The sequence below is a fragment of the Euleptes europaea genome, chromosome 1 (genome assembly GCF_029931775.1).
Source record: "Euleptes europaea isolate rEulEur1 chromosome 1, rEulEur1.hap1, whole genome shotgun sequence".
Taxonomy (NCBI): domain Eukaryota; kingdom Metazoa; phylum Chordata; class Lepidosauria; order Squamata; family Sphaerodactylidae; genus Euleptes; species Euleptes europaea.
The window spans coordinates 488849-512153 of record NC_079312.1 but is presented as its reverse complement, the minus strand read 5'-3'; the positions used below and the strand labels follow the sequence as shown (position 1 = coordinate 512153).

General features: G+C 53.7%; 1 protein-coding gene across 1 annotated transcript; it reads left to right on the top strand.

Annotated features, from left to right (window-relative positions):
- Window positions 1–5575: 5575 nt before the first annotated feature.
- Window positions 5576–22926, top strand: RXRB (retinoid X receptor beta). Its single transcript, XM_056867265.1, has 9 exons — window positions 5576–5750; window positions 5871–6024; window positions 6305–6484; window positions 7586–7752; window positions 8105–8234; window positions 12494–12626; window positions 13281–13372; window positions 13601–13706; window positions 22770–22926. Exons 1-9 carry the CDS (start codon window positions 5619–5621, stop codon window positions 22915–22917), a joined length of 1242 nt encoding a protein of 413 aa, XP_056723243.1. The 5' UTR covers window positions 5576–5618; the 3' UTR covers window positions 22918–22926.
- The last annotated feature ends 379 nt before the right edge of the window (window positions 22927–23305 follow it).

Here is a 23305-nt window from a genome sequence, read left to right as displayed (position 1 = left end):
CCTCCTTGGGGGTGGGGGTTTGCTGAGGGAGCTCGTGGGGGGTCCCAGCCCAGGAGGAGCCCCCCGGGGGGCTTCGTGCCAACTGTGCGTCTTACTAGCTCAGCCCTGCTAGGAGAGAGGTGGGGCAGAGAGGCTGTTCCCAGCTCCCTTTGGCTGTAGGTGGAGCTGTGGGGGGGGGGTTTCTGCTGGGCTGCAGCCCCTCCCAAGACACAGAACAGGCAGAAGCTCGACAGGGGGAGTTTCCCCTCCCCTGGGGCTCCCCGCCTGCCCGTCCCTGGGAGAGACCGCAGCGTCCGTTCGTGTGTCGGCTGTGGGTAAGGCACCCAAGCGGTGCCAGCAAGCATACAGCAGTCTTGGGACACAGGGGATGTGTTAGGATTTCCTCGGGTATCTGCTAAATGACAGCTTATGTCGGTGGTCGCCGTTTGAGCATCTCTTTCTCCTTGGCTGTGGCAAAGGTTGTCGAGATGCAAAGGAGGTGGGCGGTGAACCCAAAGGGGGTCTTCTGGGGAGGGGCTGTGGCTCAGTGGTAGAGCCTCTGCTTGGCATGCAGAGGGTCCCAGGTTCAGTCCCCGGCATCTCCAGTTAAAGGGACCAGGCAAGTAGGTGATGTGAAAGACCCTTTTCTGCCTGAGACCCCGGAGAGCCGCTGCCGGTCAGAGTAGACAATACTGACTTTGATGGGCCAAGAGGGGTCTGATTCAGCAGAAGGCAGCTTCACGTGTGTTCTGTTGGCACTGGTTTGCTCAGCGCATTGTCGTTTGTCGCCTCGGACTAGCTGCGGTTTCCCAAGGCAGAGGGAGGTCTGTCCTCGCTGCCTAGAGGTGATGGGGGCTGCTGACCCTGGGGGCTCGTGCAGGCCAGGCGGCAGCTCCTTGGCCACCCGGAGCCCCACCCCCTCGCCACCCCAGGCAAGGCTTGGAATCCTGGGGACCTGGCACCCAAATACAAAAAATGGCAGCCGTGTTTCCGGTTGCAGGGCCCTGCTACCCTCCCTTGCAACAGAAGTCTAGTGTCCAGATCACACGAAGTGATGGTATCGCTGTACTCTGGTTAGACCTCACCTGGAGTACTGAGTTCAGTTTGGGGCACCACAATTTAAGAAGGAGGTAGACAAGCTGGAACGTGTCCAGAGGAGGGCAACAAAGATGGTGAGGGGTCTGGAGACCAAGTCCTATGAGGAAAGGTTGAAGGAGCTGGGTACGTTTAGCCTGAAGCGGAGAAGACTGAGAGGGGACATGAGAACCATCTTCAAGTACTTGAAGGGCTGTCATATAGAGGAGGGTGCCGAGTTGTTTTTTGTTGCCCCACAGGGTCGGACCAGAACCAACGGGTTGAAATTAAATCAAAAGTGTTTCTGCCTAGACATTAGGAAGAACTTTCTAACAGTGAGAGCGGTTCCTCAGTGGAACAGACTTCCTCGGGAGGTGGTGAGCTCTCCTTCCCTTGAGGTTTTTAAGCAGAGGCTAGATGGCCATCTGTCAGCAATACTGATTGAACACATGAAGCTGCCTTATACTGAATCAGACTCTTGAGGGTCCATCAAAGTCAGTATTGTCTACTCAGACCAGTAGCGGCTCTCCAGGGTCCCAGGCAGCGGTCTTTCACATCACCTACCTGCCTGCAAGAAGACAGCTGCCTATATCAGCTTATGTTATCTATACCATCTTACAGGCCTCCCCCCCTTCTCCCCCTTGAGTGGGAACAACACAAGCAAAGGGTTTCCACCTGTATGGTCCTTACAGTTTTAAACCTGGTGCGCCATCATGTTACGTTTTAGAATTTTATTGTTGGTTTTATCATGGATGTTTATATTGGTTGTTGTATTTTAAAATTATGTTATGTTAGGCTATCAATCTAATAAATAAATAATAAATATAGTCCCTTTAACTGGAGATGCTGGGGATTGAACCTGGGACCTTCTGCATGCCAAGCAGATGCTCTACCACTGAGCCGCGGTCCCTCTCTTCTATGACCGTAGGCAGATCATGAGAGGGAGGGGCACCTTGGCTATCTTCTGGGCATGGATTATGGGTCACTGGGTGTGTGTGTGGGGGGGAGGTAGTTGTGAATTTCATGCATTGTGCAGGGGGTTGGACTAGATGACCCTGGTGGTCCCTTCCAACTCTATGATTCTTCTTAGTGTGGAGAATGTAGAGCAGGTTGCAGAGTAGATTGCAGGTTACAGCCATACCACGTGTGCAACTTCTGCCTGCAACTCCACGAGCCTTTGTTTGCAGGGTGGCTGCTGAATTATCCAGGTTGTGAGGGAGAAATAGAGATCTTGGGCCATGCTGGGAGCCACGTTCTGTGCTCTGGGCTGTCTTTGGGACATGAGGGTTTTTCCGCTGCCCTCCAGGGGATGAGATTGTTCTGCTTTGCAACAGGGCGCTGAGGTGTACCACCAGGGGGGCTGTCAGTGCCCAGTTGGTGTGGTGGTAAGGGAGGTTGGCTGCCTCTGACTATAGACATTCCCTTCAGTCTCCGTGGCTGGTAGCCACTGATAGACCTCTCCACGTATCTGTCTAATCCCTTTTTAAAGCTGTCTGTGCCTGTCGCCATGACTGCATCCTCTGGCAGCAAATTCCACATTTTAATCACTCGCTGTGCAAAGAAGTATTTCCTTTTGTCCCTCCAGAATCTACCGCCCTTCAACTTTATTGGATGCCCTGGAGTTCTTGTATTTTGGGAGAGAGAGAAAAAGTTATATCTGTCCACTCTTCTTTCTTTTCTTTTTTGCCATCAAGTCATAGCAAGAGATGTTCAGATGTGGTTGGCCATTGCCTGCCTCTGTGTCGCGATCCTGGGTATTCCTTGGTGCCCTTGTGCATCAACTTATAAACCTCCCTGTTTTCTAAACTTAAGAGTCCCAGACTCTTCAGCCTTTCCTGAAAGGAAAGGTGTTCCATTCCCTTAATCATCTTGGTTGCCCTATACTTTTTCCCCAGCTATGCAGCATCCTTTTTGAGAGCTGTTTACCAGAGCTGCACACAGCATCCAAATTAGGGGTCATCCTAGATCTGTACAGGAATATTACAATATTGGCTGTTCTATTTTCAGTCCCTTTCCTAATAATCCCCAGAATAGAGTTTGCCTTTTTCATCGCCCCTGCCACACACACTGAGTCAACGTTTCGTCATTTTCATTGAGCAATCCACTACAACCCCAAGATCTCTTTCTGTGGCTGCCGGTTCAGAGCCATCAGCAGATATTTAAAGGTCAGAGCTTTTTATACCTTGGGCTTCCTTTGCCATGTTTTTGCCTGCCCACTTGCTCAATTTAGAGAGACCCCTCCTGAGGCTCTTCACGATCCACCTTGGTTTTCACCATCCTGAATAATTTGGCGTCCTCCACAAACTTGGTTATTGAAGTGCTTGCTCCCAAGATCGGTTAAATAGCGCCAGCCACAATACCGATATTTGTGGGGCCCCGCTGTTCACTTATCTCCGTTGTGAGAACTGCCTGTTTATTCCCACTCTCAGCTTCTTATTATTTAACCACTTCTTAGTCCAGATGAGGACCTGCCCTCTTAACTCACGACTGCAAAGCTTTGCTCAGGAGTCTTTGGTGAGATCCCAGGTCAAAAGGCTTTTGAAAGTCCCAAATATATAACATCTACCCAACCACCGTTATCCACACGCTTGTTAACCTGCTCAAAATACTCCCAGAAGTTGGTGAGGCAGGACTTCCCTTTGCAGAAACCGTGCCAATTTTCCCTAGGTCTCAGTTTGCAGCTCCTGCCTCCCCCCCCCCCGTGTCCTCTGTTGGAGCAGGGCAGGAAGAAGGGGTGGGGGGACGGTCAGCCTTCCCATTCCCTGAGGTGGCTCCCGGGGTGTGTGTGTCCCTCTTGGCACGTGACTCCCAAGGACCCCCCCCCCCCATGACTTCCCCTTGCCGGTTCAGGAGGACTTTTGTGGTCCCCCCTGCAAGCTTCGCTACTGCTTCTGGCTGCTCTGGCCGCACCGCTCAGGCCGGAAGCTGCTGAGCCGAGCCCAGCTGAGAGGAGGAAGGAGCAGCCCCCCCCCACTGGGAAGGGGTGAGGGGCACATGCAAGCAAGCTGAGCAGCCCTCAAAGGCTAACTTGGAAAGCTCACTTAGGTGGATTGTGGAACTCCCTGCCCCAGGATGTGGTGATGGCTGCCAACTGGGAAGGCTCTAAGAGGGGAGTGGACATGTTCATGGAGGAGAGGGCCATCCACGGCTACTAGTCGAAATGGATACTAGTCATGATGCATCCCTATTCTCTCCAGGATCAGAGGAGCATGCTGAATATATCAGTTGCTGTGGAACACAGGCAGGATGGTGCTGTGCAGTTGTCTTGTTTGGGAGCTTCCTGGAGGCACCTGGTTGGCCTCTGTGTGAACAGACTGCTGGACTTGATTGTCCTTGGTCTGATCCAGCAGGGCCTTTTCTTATGGGTAGAACAGAGACGTAAACTGAAGTTGTCAAATACTTTTAAGGCTAGATATCTCTGCCAGTGCTGTTAGCCTTTGGAACTCATGGGCCACAGGATTTCGGCTCCTGAAAGCACTGGGTTTTTTTTTGCCCAGTTCTGCCTTTGAGGCCAGGTTGTGGCAGAAGGGAGGAAGCAGCGTCCACGCTTGCACTGCCGGGATGGACGTCTGGCACGCTGAGGTCATGCGAGGATAAGCCTGAAAGGCAAGAGAGGGAGGTGGGCTTGTTCCAGGGAAGGGAAGGTCCCTGTGGCCCAACTTCAGCCACTTCACCCCAGTTTACAACTTTATTCGGAACAGCTCCCACAAGGAGGGGGTGGGGCTAAGACCCCCACCCCTCCCCCATCCTGCTCGTGGCCTTGAGGGGATCTGATCTCACGCTCCTCCCTCTCCTTTGCTCTCCAGGGAGCAATAAACACACGGGCTGGTGGGCAGCCGCAAGAAGTACGCCCGGTGGAGGGGGGGGCAGAGTGAGCCCGCATGGGGCACTGCAAAGCACAGCCAAGGGGTTGCCCGGTGCCCTGGGCAGTGGTGCCTGCCGTGCCTCCCTTGTGGGCAGGGTCCAGCCTCTCCCACCCCACTGGCTTTGCTAGGGTTGGGGGTTCGCAGGGCCCCCGTCTTCCTCTGCCTCATGGCTGACCCCCAGGTGCGGTGGGGGCTTCCAGCCTGCCCCACTGTTCCGGACCCTGTGCGTTTCTGTGGGCACCCCTCTTTCCCGACGCCACATCCCTCTGGGGCCGTTTTGTGGGTCTATCCAGGCGCCAGGCTCCTCCCGGCGGCGTTGAAAATGATCTCTGGTCTCCAGACTTTCCCGTAATCTCCAGTGGGGGGGAGGGGGCTCCTGGGCTCCTTTCCTGCCTCCTTGGGACCAAAGGGGGGGGTCAGGAAGCCGGCCGATCATGTGGTTCCTCACTGTTTTGCAAAATATCCGGACAGGAAGCCGAGAGTCAGAGTGTTGGGCATTTCTGGGGAAACGCTGATGGGGCTGGAAGGGGACTCATCGGCTCGTGCATAGGGGGGTTTGCGGATGATCTAAACCCCCTCGTATTTCTCCTCCTTCCAGACTGCAGGAGTCCTGACAGTTCTTCTCTTAGCTCGTCCCCTCCGCTGCGGGGCACAGGGACCTCCCCCCCACCAGAGCCTTCGGCCCCTCTGCACCCTTCCATGATCGGCTCGGCCATGACCACCTCCCTCGGTGGGCTGGGCTCTCCCTTCCCCGTCATCAGCTCTTCCATGGGCTCCCCGGGCCTCCCTGCGACCCCCTCCATCGGCTACGGGCCCGTCAGCAGCCCCCAGGTAAGCATGCCGGCCGGCGCAGGGGGATGCCGAGACGTTGCTTGTGAAGCCAGCGTGGGGGGAGGGGTGCGGTCCTCCGGCCCCTCTCTCCACGGCTGCCCCCCTACTCTCCCCACCCAGATCAACTCCACGGTGAACCTCTCAGGCCTCCACTCGGTCAGCAGCTCTGACGACGTGAAGCCCCCGATGGGCATGCGGGTGGTGTCTGGCCACACCCATGGCGGCATGATGCCCGGCAAGCGCCTCTGTGCCATCTGTGGCGACCGGTCGTCAGGTGCGCGGGCACGCTCGGAGCCAGGAGCCGGCGTGTCGGGGTCCTCTGGGGGGTTGGGGTGCAGCTTTTGGACGTGGGGCTTGGAGGGGGGGGGCGGCCGCTTCTTGGGTTCCCAGCAGGATGAGAGGGGGGAGCAGGGACGAGGTGGTGGTGGCGGTGGGTTCGGGCAGGCGGGGGCCGGCTGGCCTGTGGGTGGGGCTGTCGGGGGGGAGCCAGGTCTCAGCCCCTGCCTTCCTCCTCCTCCTCCTTCCCCCCGGCTGGCCCCCCCTCCGTCCCGCAGGGAAGCACTACGGGGTGTACAGCTGTGAGGGCTGCAAGGGCTTCTTCAAGCGCACCATCCGGAAGGACCTGACCTACACCTGCCGCGACAACAAGGACTGCATCGTGGACAAGCGCCAGCGCAACCGCTGCCAGTACTGCCGCTACCAGAAATGCCTGGCCACCGGCATGAAGCGCGAAGGTAGCGGGCGGGGCGGGGGAGGGCAGCCGGGGCACAGCTAGGGCCCACCCCTGGAGGGGGCGGCTGGGGCGCAGGCCACCCCGCCCAGGACTAGCGTGGGGAGCGAGGGCTGGGGGGAGGGGGTGTCTATGGCCATCCTGGCCGGAGGGGCAGCAGTTGCTCCCCGCTTGTGTTGGAAGGCTTTGCGCCTTAGAGGCAAAGGCCCCGGGTTCGGCTCCTGCCGGGGCCTCCGGAGAGCAAGCGCAGGGGCTGGCTCCAGGCCGTGGCACTCGAGGGGCCCCTCCCCGGGAAGCAGTGGCAGCGGTTGATCTCTGTGCTCGTCCTCCTCCCGCAGCGGAGTCCCCCCCGCTGGTGCTCCCCTCGGCCCCCGGGCTCGGGGGGAGCAGCAGCGGTGGGCCTTGCCTTGCTGCCCCCCCCCGTGAGGTGGCGGCGGCGCGGGCAGCTCTCCATCCTCCTCCTACCCTTGGGAGGCGGCTGCCACCCTCTGGCAGGAGGGAGACGCAGAGAGCTGCCCGCGCAGCCTGGTGTGTAAGTGGCCAGCCCCCCCCCTCTCTCTTGGTGACGTCCTTAGCCAGAGAGTGGCAAGAGGGCATCTCTCTGCTCCTCTTGCCACTGGCCCTTCTTGTGGGCCAGTGGCTACCCACCGCCTCCCCCTCTCTCTTTCTCCATAGAATCATAGAGTTGGAAGCGGCCATCTAGTCCAACTCTCTGCTCAATGCAGGATCAGCCTAGAGCATCCCTGACAAGTGTTTGGCCCCTCCCTCTCTCTCTCTCTCTCTCTCTCTCTCTCTCTCTCTTTCTCTCTCTCTCTCTCTCTCTCTCTCTCTCTCTCTCTCTCTCTCTCTCTCTTTCTCTTTCTCTCTGTCTCTCTCTCGGCCACGTCCTTAGCCAGAGAGTGGCGAGAGGGCATCTCTCTGCTCAGCTTGCCATTGGCCCTTGTCTTGGGCCAGTGGCTACCCTCCGCCTGCCTGCCTGCCTGCCTCTCTCGCCCCCCCTTCCTTTCCCTTCTGTCCAGGGTGGGTTATGGGGAGCTGGGCTGGGCAGGCGTTGTGTCTCTAACCCCCTCCTCTCTCCCCACCCACCCACCCCCGGTGCACCCAGCGGTGCAAGAGGAGCGCCAGCGAGGCAAGGACAAGGAAGGGGAGGGGGACTTGGCCGTGGGCGGGGCCAACGAGGACATGCCTGTGGAGAAGATCCTGGAAGCCGAACTGGCCGTGGAGCAGAAATCGGACCAAAGCGTCGACGGATCCAGCACGGGGGGCAGCTCGGTGAGTTGGGGTTGTGGTGCTGCGGGATCAGAACGCTCGCCCCGGACCTTTGACGTAAACGAGGTAAATATCGAAAGGGGGCGGCAGAAATCCTTCACGGCGGCGGTTGGGGGGTGTCCGCTGGGGTTTGCGGGTGGAGGGTGGGGGGTCTCGTGGCTGGCTATGCCGGGGGCAGTATCTGGGGCTCTCTCGTTAGGTCGGGGAGGAGGGATCCAGGCCGAGTCGCGGAGCCAGCAGCTGGAGCAAGCCAGGCCGTGGGCTCGGCGAGGGGTAGGGAGGCCCCGGTGCTGGCGGGGTGTGTGTGTGCGCGCGTGCCACCCACCTGCCCACCTCCGTCTCCTCCCCCCTGCAGCCCAACGACCCCGTGACCAACATCTGCCAGGCTGCCGACAAGCAGCTCTTCACGCTGGTGGAGTGGGCCAAGCGCATCCCCCACTTCTCGGAGTTGCCCCTGGACGACCAGGTCATCCTCCTGAGGGCGGGTGAGTCCCGCAGGGCGGGGGTCCCGAGCTGCTTCCAGTCCATCGCCACGTTGTGGTGCACAGGGGGTGTGGGTCTCAGGAAAGCTGGCCAGGAAGGGCTCGGAACGGCAGGGCTCATACTGCCTGCCACGCTGACCACCCTGTCTCAAGGGCCCGGCAGAGCTGGGCAAAGTGCAGAAGAGGGCAGTCGAGACGCTTAAGGGGTTGAGGAGGCACCTTCCCTGGAGGTCCAGAGGGACAATGATAAGAGGTACGTAATGTGATGCACGGGGTAAAAAGAGTGGGCAGGAAGGATGTTTTTTCTCCATGTAAAGCAGTGGTTCCCAAAGTGGGCAGTACCACCCCCTGGGGGGTGGGATTACCTAGGGGGGCACTAAGAGGCAAAGGGGCAGCAGGGGGGGCGCTAGAGGTGGGCCCCTTCAACTGTGTTGTTCACTAATTTACAATAGATCAAGCTGTGGCACTGTGCTGGCAAATATGGTGGAAACTATCAGAATTTCCCCCCAGACTTTGAAGGGCCGGGTACCGCTGGATCAAGTTAATCAGTTTTGTTGAATAAATTTCAGCTAAAAAGTTAATTTGATTTTGAATAGATGTGCAATTAATTGTTACTGTTTTGAAATTTTATTTTTATTATCTTCTTTAGCGTGTCATGCAAACCCCGATTTTGAATAATGCTTTTTATAGGGTAGGATAGGGTAGGGGGGCGCTGGGGTTGAGTTTGTGGAACCAAGGGGGGGATGCGGCGGCCCAAAAAGTTTGGGAACCACTGGTGCGGAGGGAGCATTCGAGGACATCCAGCGATGCTGGTGGGCAGTAGATTCAGGACGGACAAAAGGAGTCTCTTTCTTTATGCGATGAGTAAACTGTGGAACTCACTGCCGCCAAAGGATGTAGGCGACGAAGACAGGTGCAGCCAGCTATAAAAGGGGATTTAGACAGAGGTGTCCTCCAGGGTGGCTCAAGGGAACCTCAGTGGTCAGTCAGTTAGCCAGGGTGGATAAAAATCAATGATTTTTTTAATTTTAATTTTTTTTATTTAAAACAGATTAAAAATAAATAAATCAGATGTTTAAAAATTTCCATCAGATTTTTAAAAAATAAAATGCTTTTTGAGGAAAAATCTATCTAAAGATGAACAGTTTTCTATTTAAGATACATTATGGCCCAAGGATTATTCGTCATGAAATAAGGATTAGTTTTTAATTATGTAACATGAGACCGTATATTCAGTTTAAATTTTGTGGTAAATGAATTCTATTAATCCATTCATAATGTCATGCCCTTCCAGAGGCTCCTGTAAGATTATTTTGGGCAGTTTTTCTACCTAGAAGTTATTGTCACAAATGCCGTTCACTAAACTGAGAATTTGTGTCTGCAGAGATAACACATCTGTTCTTCATAGTAGAAATGTTGTAAAATTAACATACAGGGTTGAGCAAATGACCTTAATCCCATTGCTGTTTGCAAATCTGTGGGCACAGAATCAAAAAGTGCTAAGTTGCAAGAAGTTCAGTGAATAGAAGATTGTTTGGAATGGAATAGATCCGCACAAGGAGCTCGGTGTGGAGGAGGGAGAGGGGCAAGCAGCAAAAATGACAGGGAAACCTTTTGAGCAGAATACTCCATAAGAGTTGGGGTCCCTGTGCGTATAGCCTGAGGTTTATCATATTAATCTCTCCCTGGAGGAGAACGTCTGTAATGGCAGCAGGCTGTAAAAGAGACCCAGTTTGGCAATATTTTAATGAAGTTCTTTTACCTATGGGTAAAGCAGGCCTGAGTGCAGAATACAGACCCTGCAACAAAGAAATGCAAGGCCTGGAGGCCCAAATGAAACTGGAGATAGTCCTCCTCGCAATAATTTCATAATTATCTCTGTGTATTTTTAATAGCAGCACCAAATCAGTAATCTTTTGATATAACTGTAAAACTAATATGAAAAGTTATTATTCTAAAAATGAAATCTTCATCTGGTTGTAAATATTAAGATTATGCCAGCAAGAATGAGTCTTTATGTAGAAAACCATGATTGAAATCTAGTCTTACTGACTAGTGATTTAAATTGTGATTTAAATCAAATCCACCCTGCAGTTAACTTCTGAATCCCAGTGGCAGGAGGTAACCTCAGGGGAAGGGGCCTCGGCCCCTGTGCCCTGTTTTTGGACCTGTAGAGGAACTGCTTGGCCACTGTGTGAGACGGGATGCTGGACTAGAAGGTCTGCGTTGGTCAGACCTCACTTGGAATACTGTGTCCAGTTTTGGGCTGCACAATTTAAGAAGGATGTTGACAAGTTGGAGCGTGTCCAGAGGAGGGCGACCAGAATGGTCAGAGGTCTGGAATCCAGGCCCGATGAGGAGAGACTTAAGGAGCTGGGTTTGTTTAGTTTGGAGAAGAGAAGGTTGAGGGGAGACATGATAGCCATGTTTAAATATTTGAAGGGATGCCACGTTGATGAGGGAACTAGCTTGTTCTCTGTTGCTCCAGAGACTAGGACATGGAGTAATGGATTTAAACTAAGAGAAAAGCGATTCCACCTAAACATTAGGAAGAACTTTCTGATGGTGAGGGCTGTTCGACGGTGGAATGCGCTGCCTCGGAGGATGGTGGAGTCCCTGTCTTTGGAGGTCTTTAAGCAGAGGCTGGATGGCCACCTGTCGGGAGAGCTTTGATTATGGGATCCTGCATGGCAGGGGGTTGGACTGGATGGCCCTTGTGGTCTCTTCCAACCTTGTGAATTTGTGACCATCATGGGTCTGATCCAGCAGGGCTCAGAAGAGCCCTGCTGGATCAGACCCATGATGGTCACAAAGTCTTAAGTTCTTAAAAGCCCCCCCAGTCGGCGTCTGCTTGGCATGCGGAGGGTCCCGGGTTCAGTCCCCGGCATCTCCAGTTGGGGGGACTGAGCGAGTAGGTGATGTGGGGGGGGGACCCTGCCTGGGACCCTGGGGGGCTGCTGCCGGTCTGGGTGGACAGTGCTGACTTTGATGGACCAAGGGTCTGATTCAGTATAAGGCAGCTTCATATGTACACGTATGACATGCGGAAGGTCCCAGGTTCAATCCCCGGCATCTCCAGTTAAAGGGACTAGGCAGGCAGGAGATGTGAAAGACCTCCACCTGAGACCCTGGGGAGCCGTTGCCGGTCTGAGTAGACTATACTGACTTTGATGGACCGAGGGTCTGATTCAGTATAAGGCAGCTTCATGTGTTCATGTGTCTGGGATGAAGGGAGAAGGATGCCATGCCTCATTCTGAGTTCTCACTGCAGATAGGCAGGTGGGGAAGGCGGTTGTGTCCTCCATGCAGAAAAGCTCCCGGTGCCCATGAAAGAGGGCCCCTGGAGAGGAGGGGGGAGGCAGAGCCCTGGCTCTGGGGGCCCCTTTGGGGCCAGCCGGCGGTGGGGCTTTCCCAGTATCCTCTGCCCTTGCGCGTGGGGAGCAGAAGGGGTTTGCAGGCTTCCTTTGGGGCCTGGAATAGGGCGTGGATGAAGCTGTTCGTGCCTGGGAAAAGAGCGTCTCCGTTCCAGGCATGAAGGCGGGCCTGACGCCTTGTGGCCCGAGGAAGAGGCCCCAGTCCGCCCCGTCCTAGAAGCCAGGGAGGGGGGGGGGATCGGCCAGATGGCCCTCCTTTACCTCAATGGTTTTCTGGTCCAGCTCTCAGAATCCGCATGACCTGGACTCTGCCACGGGGGCTGCGGGCGTCCTGTCTCCTGGCACCTGCCGTTTCCCCAGCTGTTCCGTGCTTTTGAGGCCTGTGAACAGGAGGCTTTGCCAGAGGCAGGGAAATTGGGAGGCCCGGTGATTTTTTTTCTACCAGGAGACCCGCGTTTCAAGCCCTACCGCCAAGGGCCCACTTGCCTCGCCAGGGAGCTTGTGGACGCTGGCCCTGGAGGCATTCTTGGCCCTGGGAGACCACTGTTTGGGTCTCCACACACCTTTGGGTTTGGGAACCTTCTCGGTTTTTCCTCACTAGACCTCAGGGAGGATGAGAAGAGGCCTCCCCTTCCAGGTTTTTTTTTGTCCAGCCTTTTAGAGGTGAGGGAGAGAGATGGGGGGGGGTTAGCCACTGGGGGCTGTTTTCTCCCCCTCCTTGTCCTGCATGCCTCAGCTAGCAGATAGAGCAGCCTGCTCCTGTGCCCTGCTGGTCTCCTGCAGTGGGGCAGCAGGCACAAGATAAGTGGGCCCTGCCGGGGAGAAGCCCCCGTGGGGTGCATGGACGGGTCGGCCTGCCCTCCGGTCACCTCGCCGCTCTCTCGGCAGGCTGGAACGAGCTGCTGATCGCCTCCTTCTCCCACCGCTCCATCTCGGTGAAGGATGGGATTCTGCTGGCCACGGGTCTCCACGTGCACCGCAACAGCGCCCACAGTGCCGGCGTGGGTGCCATCTTTGACAGGTGCCACAGTGGGGGGGTTGGGGGTGGAAGAGGAGGCCAAGGACGGCTTCCTGCGGCTGCTGCTGGCCCCTCTCCTGCCTGCTTTTCCTCGGGTCGGGAGCCCCCAGGCCCCCCTCTGCCCCCTCTGAGGGTGCCCCAGAGTGGAGTCAGGCTGGAGCGAAGAGCCGACCGCCATGCTGCAGGGTGTCGGGAGGGGAGAGGGGAAGCTGTTTGTGGCTCTCTCACTCACCTCCCCCCGCCCGCCTTCTTGAGCCCCCAGACTCGAATTTTGCGCCCTGCCTCCATTTTGGCGAGGGCAGGAGGTGCTGGGCCCCAGAGCCCTGCCCCAAATCCTCCTCTTCTGGGAACTCCTGGGTGTTGGCCTTCTCTTGCGAGTGGAAGGTGAGCCGCTCGCTTTTCCAGAAGCGCAGAAAGAGTCTCGGTCTGGCGGGCCATGGGTGCGAAACCTGGGCTTGAATCTCAAGCATTGGCTCGAAGCCCAAGCGTTGGCTCCTAGGCTGGAAAAGGCAGAAGAGAAGCGTCGGAGCAAAGTGGGAAGGGGGTTGGCCACTCTTCTCGCCCCATCCCAATACACGCACAAATGGCCGGGAGACCCTCGGTGCTCGCAACCAGCTGAATACCCTTCCCCACCCCCACCCTGGTCTTCCCTGCCAGGGTACTGACTGAGTTGGTGTCGAAGATGCGGGACATGCGGATGGACAAGACAGAGCTGGGCTGCCTCCGGGCCATCATCCTCTTCAACCCCGGTGAGGGAAGGAAGGCGGGAGAGGCGGGGGGCCCCCTTTCTGCCTCCTCTGGCTCCGGTGCAGGGTGGTCTTCTTTTCTTCCTTGGGTTGCTTGCAACTGGCGTCTGTCTGCTCTCCACAACCGGGGGAGGGGGCTGTCCCCTTTGCCCTGCCTTTCCACCCGCCTAGATTCCTTGCACTAACTGACATCTTGACTTCTCCTGGTTCTCTCCCCACCCCTCCGCCCAGATGCCAAAGGGCTCTCGAACCCAGGAGACGTGGAGCTGCTGCGGGAGAAAGTGTACGCCTCCCTCGAATCCTACTGCAAACAGAAGTACCCGGAGCAGCAGGGCAGGTAAGGTTCCCGGGGGAGAGACTGCTGTGGGGTGGGGGGCTTAAATCTGTGGGTCGGGGAGGGGTCGGGGCTCAGTGGCAGAGCTCCCCGTTTGTACCGGAAGGTCTCCTACATCCTCCCCGTTCAGAAGGCTCTCAGGGGTCAGGCTTGGAGAGACTCTGGCTTAGAGCAGAGTGAAGGTGTTGGGCTGTGCAGGGCGGCTCGCCCGTTGCGGCCCACTCTGGATGCTAGCCCTACACCCCAGGGGAGGGGAAGCCTGCTCTCCCATCCCACCCACCCTCACCCTTCCGGTGCTAGAAGCGCTGGGGGACCCTCTGCAGCCAGTCCTTTCACGATGCTCTGGGGTCAGCGCGGCCCCTGTGGCCGAAGAGGGGGCGCAGCAGGGGAGTGGTGACAGGAGTGCGGAAGCAGCAGCTCCTCAGCCGCCCAAAACAAACGTTGAAAGAGAGAAGTTCTCTTTGGATAGACTCACAACTGCCCTCAGTTGCCCCACGATGACAAGATCAGCGGTACAGGGAGCGATGACACGTGACAAGAGAATACATTGCAAGACCCTCGTGTGTGTGTCTGTGTGCGTTTTGTGCGTTTCCATCAGAGAAAAGGGGGTAGATCATAAAGACCTCAATAAGTACATTTTCATCCAGCTCTTAAGAACATAAGAACATCAGAAAGGCCCTGCTGGATCAGACCCAGGTCCATCAAGTGCAGCAGTCTGTTCATACAGTGGCCAACCAGGTGCCTCTAGGAAGCCCCCAAACAAGACGACTGCAGCAGCACCATCCTGCCTGTGTTCCACAGCACCTGATATAATAGGCCTGCTCCTCTGATGCTGTGGAGAATAGGTATGCATCATGACTAGTATCCATTTTGACTAGTGGCCATGAATACCCCTCTCCTCCATGGACATGTCCATTCCCCTCTTAAAGCCTTCCAGGTTGGCAGCCATCACCACATCCTGGGGCAGGGAGTTCCACAATTTAACCGTGCAGCTTTTTTAAACTATGCAACTCTTGTGGTTTCATGTGTTCATGAAAGTATTTCTATCCCGACTTTCCTCGCGGCTCAAGGCAGCAGCCTGTGGATCTGTTTAAGCATCTCAGTCTATTAAAAAATTCAGTCTGGCTGCATCTCGGTGGAAATCGAGAACCTCAAGCCTGTGACTGTCGTCCTCTGCTGCCATATCCCAGTCAAAAGGAACATCTGGCCAGGCCCTCTTGTGAAGCGGAGAAGATAATTATTTTTTTAGTTGCCTCATCAATACAAGTATGTTTGTTTACACACACACACAAATCCACCATTCATTATATAATACAGGTTGAGGGTCCCTTATCCAGACTGCTTGGGACGAGAAGTGGTCAGTATTTCGGATCTTTCCGTATGTTGGAATATTTTGGAATTTTGCATATACATAATGGAGATGGGACCCAAATTAATTTATGTTCAATATACACTTCATACACATCACCTGAATGCAATTTTAAAACAATATTTTTAATATTGTCGAAGGCTTTCACGGTCAGAGTTCATTGGTTCTCGTAGGTTATCCGGGCTGTGTAACCGTGGTCTTGGTATTTTCTTTCCTGACGTTTCGCCAGCAGCTGTGGCCGGCATCTTCAGAGGAGTAACACTGAAGGACAGTGTCTCTGAGACCACGGTTACACAGCCCGGATAACCTACGAGATACCAAGACCACGGTTACACAGCCCGGATAACCTACGAGAACCAATATTTTTTATAATTTTGTGTACGTTGAACCATCAGAAAGCATAGGTGTGACTCTCTCACCAGAATACCTGTATCCGCTGTTAACCAACCAACGACGGGAGGCTTTCAGTCTCCCCCTACGATGCAGAGTACGCTGTTATTTTATTTTTTTAGGTGATAGGAAACACTGAAAGCGGGCAGCATGGACCTGCCTGCATGCCGGCTCGAAGGATCTGGTTTTCGAATCAGTCCAGATATGGGATGTCCGGATAAGGGACAAGCTACCTGTATAGTATAATTGTCTGCTGCTGCCTTCATCTGCAGAACGCGTAACCTCTGCCCCAGAGATGTAATTCCTCCTTTTAAAAACCTGCCTTTCTGCTCTCATGTTAACCACCAGAGAAACCTCATATAAGGAGGAAACTGGATCCAACTGCTACCCAGAAGGGGGGGGGGAATTAAAGCAATACGCACCAATAGTTTTTCTACTTGTACATAATCCTAGCTCACGCTCACCAAAAAAACAATAACCCAATATTTTTTCATGTGGCACATGATGCTGTAACTGTAGAAGAATAAGGGGATATCCCCCCCAGGCAATTCAGATAGGTGGGGCATGGGTGTGGGGAGGAGGACAGAGCCCCAGCCCCACACACACACACAGACATCTGCACAGCGGCACAACCTATAGGTTTGTGCCAACCTCCAGGCAAGAAGGACGGAAGCTGCTTTGGGGAGGAAGGCCAGGTAAAAAGGAAGTAAATAAAATATATGTGTAAACCCTTCAGTGCTTTCCTGCATCTGATTTCCTCAGCGGAAGCTCCTGGGGCCTGTTTACCTTTACATTGGGTAGGGCAAAAAAGATCCATCCGCCCCCCCCCCCCATACAAAATCCATAGATTTCTGTCCCTGGTTTATTGTTGTTTTTTTGTAGAAAGAGTCTGTGACAGTCCTTGGGTACATGGTTTGTGGGGGGACAGCATCTTTAAAAATACAAAGCTGTTGAGTCGCTTCCCACTGCATTCTGCAAAGAAAACTGCAAGCAAGGGTAGAATCTCCCCCCCCTCCAATTTACAGAGGAAGGGGGGGACTGTCATCAAGTCACAGCTGATTTATGGCGACCCCCTCATGGGGTTTTCAAGGCAACAGATGTTAGAAGGTGGTTTGCCCTTGCCTGCCTCTGCATGGCCGGAGAGAGTTCTGAGAGAACTGTGACTGGCCCACGGTCACCCAGCAGGCTTCACGTAGAGGGGTGGGGGAATCAAACCCAGCTCTCCAGATTAGAGTCCACCACTCTTAACCACTACACCACGCCAGCACTCACAGAACGAAAGGGCTGATACCCAAATGCCCAGTGACGTAGTGAGGTAGGGCAGGAAGGACGTTTTTGACCCGTTCGCTTCCTTGGTGGTCCTGATAAGGGCAGAAAGGGCAGGTTATAAATATTGGTAATAAACGTCTACTGGCGGGCATCCCCTGAGGGCCTGGCCTCCTGCTCCGGTGAGCAAGCTGCTCTCTTCCAGTCCCCTGTGCAACAAGACACACATACCCCAGCCCCGCAGTCGTTTCAGAGAATCCCGGTGACTGAGCTGGCTGGCCAGCATCGCTGAGGTCTCAGGGAATAAACATCAGAAAGGCCCTGCTGGCTCAGACCCAGGCCCATCAAGTCCAGCAGTCAACACAGTGGCCAACCAGGTGCCTCCAGGAGGCCCACAAACAAGACAGCTGCAGCAGCACCATCCTGCCTGTATTCCACAGCACTTCATAGAGGAGGTCTGCATCATGACTAGTATCCATTTGGACTAGTAGCCTTGGCTAGCCCTCTCCTTCATGAACATGTCCACTCCCCTCTTAAAGCCTTCCAAGTTGGCAGCTATTACCACCCACCCTGGGGCAGGGAGTTCCATAATTTGTTTGAGGAAATACTTCTTTTTATCTGTTTTGAATTTCTCACCAGCTTCAACAGACGACCTCACATTCTAGTATTATGGGAGAGGGAGAAAAACCTCCCTGTCCACTCCAAACCATGCATAATTTTATAGACCTCTATAATGTCTCCCCTCAGCCGCCTTCTTTCCAAGCTAAACAGCCCTCAGCGTCTTAACTGCTCCCCATAGGACAGTTGCTCTAGTCCCCTAATCATTTTGGTTGCTCTTTTCTGCACCTTCTCAAGCTCTGTAGCATCCTTTTTTAGGTGTGACCAGAACTGTACACAGTATTCCAAGTGTGGTCTCACCATAGATTTGTACAAGGGCAGTATGATATCAGCAGTTTTATTCTCAATTCCTCGTCTAATTATGGCCAGCAGGGCAAATGGGTTGACATCTTCCTCGAGAGATCCACTACCACCCCAAGATCCCTTTCTTGGTCTGTCGCTGCCAGCACAGATCCATCAGTGCATATGTGAAATTGGGATGTTTTGCACCAATTTGCATTGGTTTACACTTGCTCACGTCAAATCTCATTTGCCATGTTAATGCCCACTCCTCCAGAGAGAAGCCATCTGGCCACTCTGATGGCAAAAAGGGCCATGAAGGGAGCTTCCTGTCCGGTTTTGGTCAGGCATTTTCCCAGGGGCTGTGCTGACCGCCTGTGTCCAAGAAAGGAAGATTTTGGAAGGGGCCGGGCACCAAAGCTCTGTGGCTCATCAGACATCCCGTCCAGAGTGGGCGTTGGCTCTTGGGCTTCTTGCTACCCCCCACCCCACCGCTCCTTGTCTAGCAGACCTGGCTTTTGAAATTCCTGGCCAGAGTTGGCAACCAGCTTCAAGTTAGAGTTTCAGAAGGGTTCACTTGCTTTCAGTATGGTGGCAAACCGTGGGTCACAGCAGTAATAAATTTCCAGAAGTTCTAAAGCCACGGGGCAAAATTGGAAATGTTGGGAAGGATTGAACTAATAAGCTGCACTTTCTTATCAAAGCTTGTTTTAGCAGCACGAGAAGCATCATTTGTAGTTTTATTTACCCCGTGAAACTGCCCCTTTTGGCATACTTATGGAATTCAGAAGTACAAACGCATAGTGAAGGGAGTCTCAGCCGGCTCCGCCCCCCCTCCTCACAAGAAGATGGCTTTTGTTGTGAGCAAAAGAAAGTGGCTTATTTGTGCAAAACCATTCTGGAGTAGTCACAATAGGCCTGGCAGCACGTTTGGCTTTTGAGTTAAACTGAGCCACTGGAAACACCCAATTCCTTTGGTTACATTTGGGCCTGGCACTTGGCAGAATACGAACAGCGGGCAAAATAAGTTGCACTTAAAAGATGAGACTCTGTGAAAAACTCTTGCCTGTGGCTTCTGCCGTGGACATGGGAAGGATCATCTAATTTTTTTTCTTATAGAGTTGGAAGGGACCACCAGGGTCATCTAATCCAACCCTCTGCACAGTGCAGGAAATTCAGAACTACATCCCCCACACACACCACCAGTGACCCCTTCTCCATGGCCGGAAGATTACTCTCCCCCCCCCACACACACACAAAACTCTCCAAGATCCCAGGCCAATCTGGCCTGGAAGAAAATCCCTTCCTGATCCTAAAGTTCCTGGAAGAAAACTCTTTCCGGAGAGCCAGCATGGTGTGGTGGTTAAGAGCAGTAGTTTGGAGTGGTGGACTCTTAATCTGGAGAATGGGGTTTGATTCCCCACTCCTCCACATGAAGCCAGCTGGGGGACGGGCTAGTCACGGTTTTCTCCAAACTCCCTCCACCCCACTTACCTCACAGGGTGTCTGTTGTGGGGAGGGGAAGGGAAGGTGATTGTAAGCCGCTTTGATTCTTCCTTAAGTGGTAGACAAAGTCGGCATATAAAAACCAACTCCTCCTCTTCTAATGTGGCGATTGATTGACATTAGTACCCTGGGCATGTTAAGAAAGGGCCAGGAGAGCCAAGTACCGGCACAACCCTTCCTGGCCCCCCCATGGTCTGCCAAAGCTGACAGAATCAGCATTGCTGACAGATGTTTTAAAAAAAATTCCCCTAATGTTGTCTGGGAAATGCCTCAGACTGCATGATTTGAGTTAGGAACACCTTGTCTTGGAAAAGCATTTCATTCACTCCCCAGAAAATCCTCGGGGTGCGGGGGGGAGGCCAAACTTTGCTGCCTTCCCTGAAGATCGTTTCGGAGGGGAGCCCATCTGGCCGTGCCGTTAGAACAGCTGCAGTTGAGCCCCCAGCAGCACCCTAGAGACCCAAAACGATTTGGGGGGGGTATAAGCAGAGAGTCAAAGCTATCTTTATTTATTTCCTCATATTTATATCCCGCCCTCGTTCCCAGCGAGGCAGGCTCAGAGCGGGTCACAACATTTTAAATATAAAAACGTAGATTAAAACATACTTTAAAATCACATTCTCCAGCAATAAAATAGAACAAGATGGCAGTCATAATCCCCCCCCCAAAAAATAGAGCCTCTGAGAAAAACCTGGCCAGGCAGTGACACCCCCCCCCAAACTAAGCTGAGAGGGGGAGAAGATGTGGGGAGTTCAGCAGACGATGGTGTTGGGGGGAGAAACCTGTGGCTGCCCTCTTTCGTAAGCCTCAATTGAAAAAACACTTGGATTGCAATTAATAGTTATTCAACAGAAGCAATCTCTATGGCTTATAATTACTATAAATATGAAAATACACCAATGATACTAGTATAAATGAATAATTGTATTAGTCTTTTGTTCCTTCACAAAGACACATAATAGCATATAAATCAAAGTATTCAGGACCAGATACAGACAGGCTTCCGGTAAATGTCCTGTTTCATACTATTTTTCATCAGTACAAAATAATAGTCCATAACTAAAGTATATCCCTCTGTTCTTCTTTAATTTCTTTCTTCTTTTTTTCAGATCCCTTTACTGAAGAATATTGAAGACTTGCTGCTCTATGGCTATCCCACGATGCTTCTATTTGACAACTTTCCACGTCTAAGATATACATCCAGATGAATCTGGATGTATATCTTAGACGTGGAAAGTTGTCAAATAGAAGCATCGTGGGATAGCCATAGAGCAGCAAGTCTTCAATATTCTTCAGTAAAGGGATCTGAAAAAAAGAAGAAAGAAATTAAAGAAGAAGAACAGAGGGATATACTTTATTTATGGACTATTATTTTGTACTCTTTCGTAAGCCTGGCAGAACACCTCCGTTTTACTGGCCCGGTGGGACTCACTGAGGTCCCGCAGGGCCCCGACATTATTCGGGAGGCTGTTCCACCGGGCTGGGGCCAGGGCCGAGAAAGGCCTGGCCCTCCTCGAGGACAGCCGCACGCTCCGCAGGCCAGGGACCACCAGTAGATTGCTATTCATCGAGTGCAGCGCTCTCTGACTATCTGACGAAGGGAGCTTTGACTCTTGAAAGTGTAGACCCCCGATAATCATGTTGGTCTTCAAGGCGCTTCGGAACTTGAATCCAAACTTCGCCAGGGTTTTCTTGTGTGTGTGTGTGTGTTGGTCATATCTCTCTGCACGGTCCTGGCTGGCTAGTCTGTGTTAGGCCAAGAAGGGTGACTGGGAAAGAATCAAGAGAGTACAAGAAGGGGAGGGGCCATGGCTCAGTGGTAGAGCATCTGCTTGGCATGCAGAAGGTCCCAGGTTCAATCCCCAGCATCTCCAGTTTAAAGGGACAAGGCAAGTAGGTGATGTGAAAGACCTGTTAAGTATAAGGCAGCTTCAGATGTTCAAGAAGGAAACAGCCGAGGACAAGGCAAGTAGGTGATGTGAAAGACCGCCATCGGAGAGCCGCTGCCGGTCTGAGTAGACAGTACTGAGTTTGATGGACCAAGGGTCCGATTCAGTATAAGGCAGCTTCAGGTGTTCAAGAAGGAAACTGCCAGGGAGCATGTCCCCATGGAGAGAGACCCGGCGTAGTCTCCTTGGAGGGTGGGCCTCCAGGGCCTCGGCCAGGAAGAGTGGAGTAGGGCCCTTCAGTGCATAGAAATCTTCGAGTTGGAAGGGGCCACAGAGGCCATCTAGTCCAACCTCCTGCTCAATGCAGGATCAGCCTACAGCATCCCTGACAAGCGTTTATCCAGCCTCTGCTTGAAGGCGGCCAGTGAGGGGGAGCTCTACACTTCCCTAGGTAGTTGATTCCACTGCCGAACAACTCTTACTGTAAAAAAATGTTTTCTAATATCCAACCTTCCCACACGTAATTTAAACCCACTATTGCGAGTCCTACCCTCTGCTGCCAACAGGAACAGCTCCCTACCCTCCTCTGAGTGACAGCCCTTCAAATACTTCAAGAGCGCAACCATGTCCCCCCTCAACCTCCTCTTCTCCAGACTGAACATCCCCAACTCCCTCAGCCTTTCCTCGCAGGGCTGGGTCTCCAGGCCTGGACCATCCTCACCGCTCTCCTCTGTACCCGCTCCGTTCTGTCCACATCCTTTTTGAAGTGAGGCCTCCAGAACTGCACATGATACTCCAGGTGCGGCCTGACCAATGCTGCTTACAGTGGAACTACGACATCTTGCGATTTGGATGTTATGCCTCTGTTGATGCACCCCAAGATCGCATTAGCCTTTTTTCTCGCTGCATCACACTGGCTGCTCTTATTCATCTTACCAGTACCCCAAGATCTTGTTCACGCACGCTGCTACCCAGAAGTATATGCGTACCCCATCCGGTATGCGTGTCCCTCATTTCTGTTACCCAGATGTAGAACCTGACACTTATCCTTGTTGAATTGCATCTTGTTCGCATCCGCCCACTTTTCCAGCGTGTTCAGATCTCGTTGAGTTCTCTCTTTTCTGGTGTGTTTGCTGCTCCCCCCAATTTGATACCATCTGCAGATTTAATGAGTAGTCCCTCCACACCCTCTTCCAGGTCATCTATAAAAATATTTTAAAGTACCAGGCCCAGGCCTGTGGCATCCCCCCGCCCCACTGGACACCTCCCTCCATCTTCAAGTACTTGAAGGGCTGTCATAGAGAGGAGAATGGGGTCCAGTTGTTTTCTGTTGCCCCAGAAGTTTGGACCAGAACCGACCGGTTGAAATTAAAGTTTCCATCTAGAACTTCCTGAGTCAGAGCGGTTCCTCAGTGGAACAGGCTTCCTCAGGAGGTGGTGAGCTCTCCTTCCCTGGAGGTTTTTAAGAAGAGGTTAGATGGCCATCTGTCAGCAATGCTGATTCTATTACCTTAGGCAGATGATGAGAGGGAGGGCATCTTGGCCATCTTCTGGGCATGGAGTAGGGGGTCACGGGGTGTGGAGGTAGTTTGGAATTTTCTACATTGTGCAGAGGGTTGGACTAGATGACCCTAGTGGTCCCTACCAACTGTATGATTCATCTGCATCCTTCAAACCGTGTCTGGGGGAGGCTCTCCCCACCACCCCCTTTTATACCTCATCTGCCCCCCTTTCTCTCTCGGCCTGCAGGTTCGCCAAGCTGCTGCTGCGTCTCCCGGCGCTGAGATCCATTGGGCTGAAGTGCCTAGAGCATCTCTTCTTCTTCAAGCTCATCGGGGACACCCCCATTGACACCTTCCTCATGGAGATGCTGGAGGCTCCCCACCAGCTGTCTTGACCCCCCCCCCAGCCCGAAGAATCAGCTGGGGGAGAGCTCCACAGGAACACACGCACCCTGGACTCACACCATCAGGATCCCCCCCTTTGATGCTGCAGCTGCCACCCCTCCACCCCCACCCTGCTGCTCCCCCCCCGCCAGACTCAAGAGGCCGCCGCCTCCTGAGGAGTCCGGGAGGGGGAGTCTTGTTGGGCAGCTGGATTTTTGCGGGGGGGGGGTCATCTTGTTGGCTGGCATGGAACATTGGGGGGGGGCTTCGCCTGGCATGCCTTCGCCCTGACGCACTTGGAGCTGGAGGGGGGCATAGTTAGGAGGGAGAGGCTGCCCCCCCTGCTTGGTTTGTGGGGGGGGGGGGCTGACCAGTCACACTCCCTTCGGCCGTGCTCAG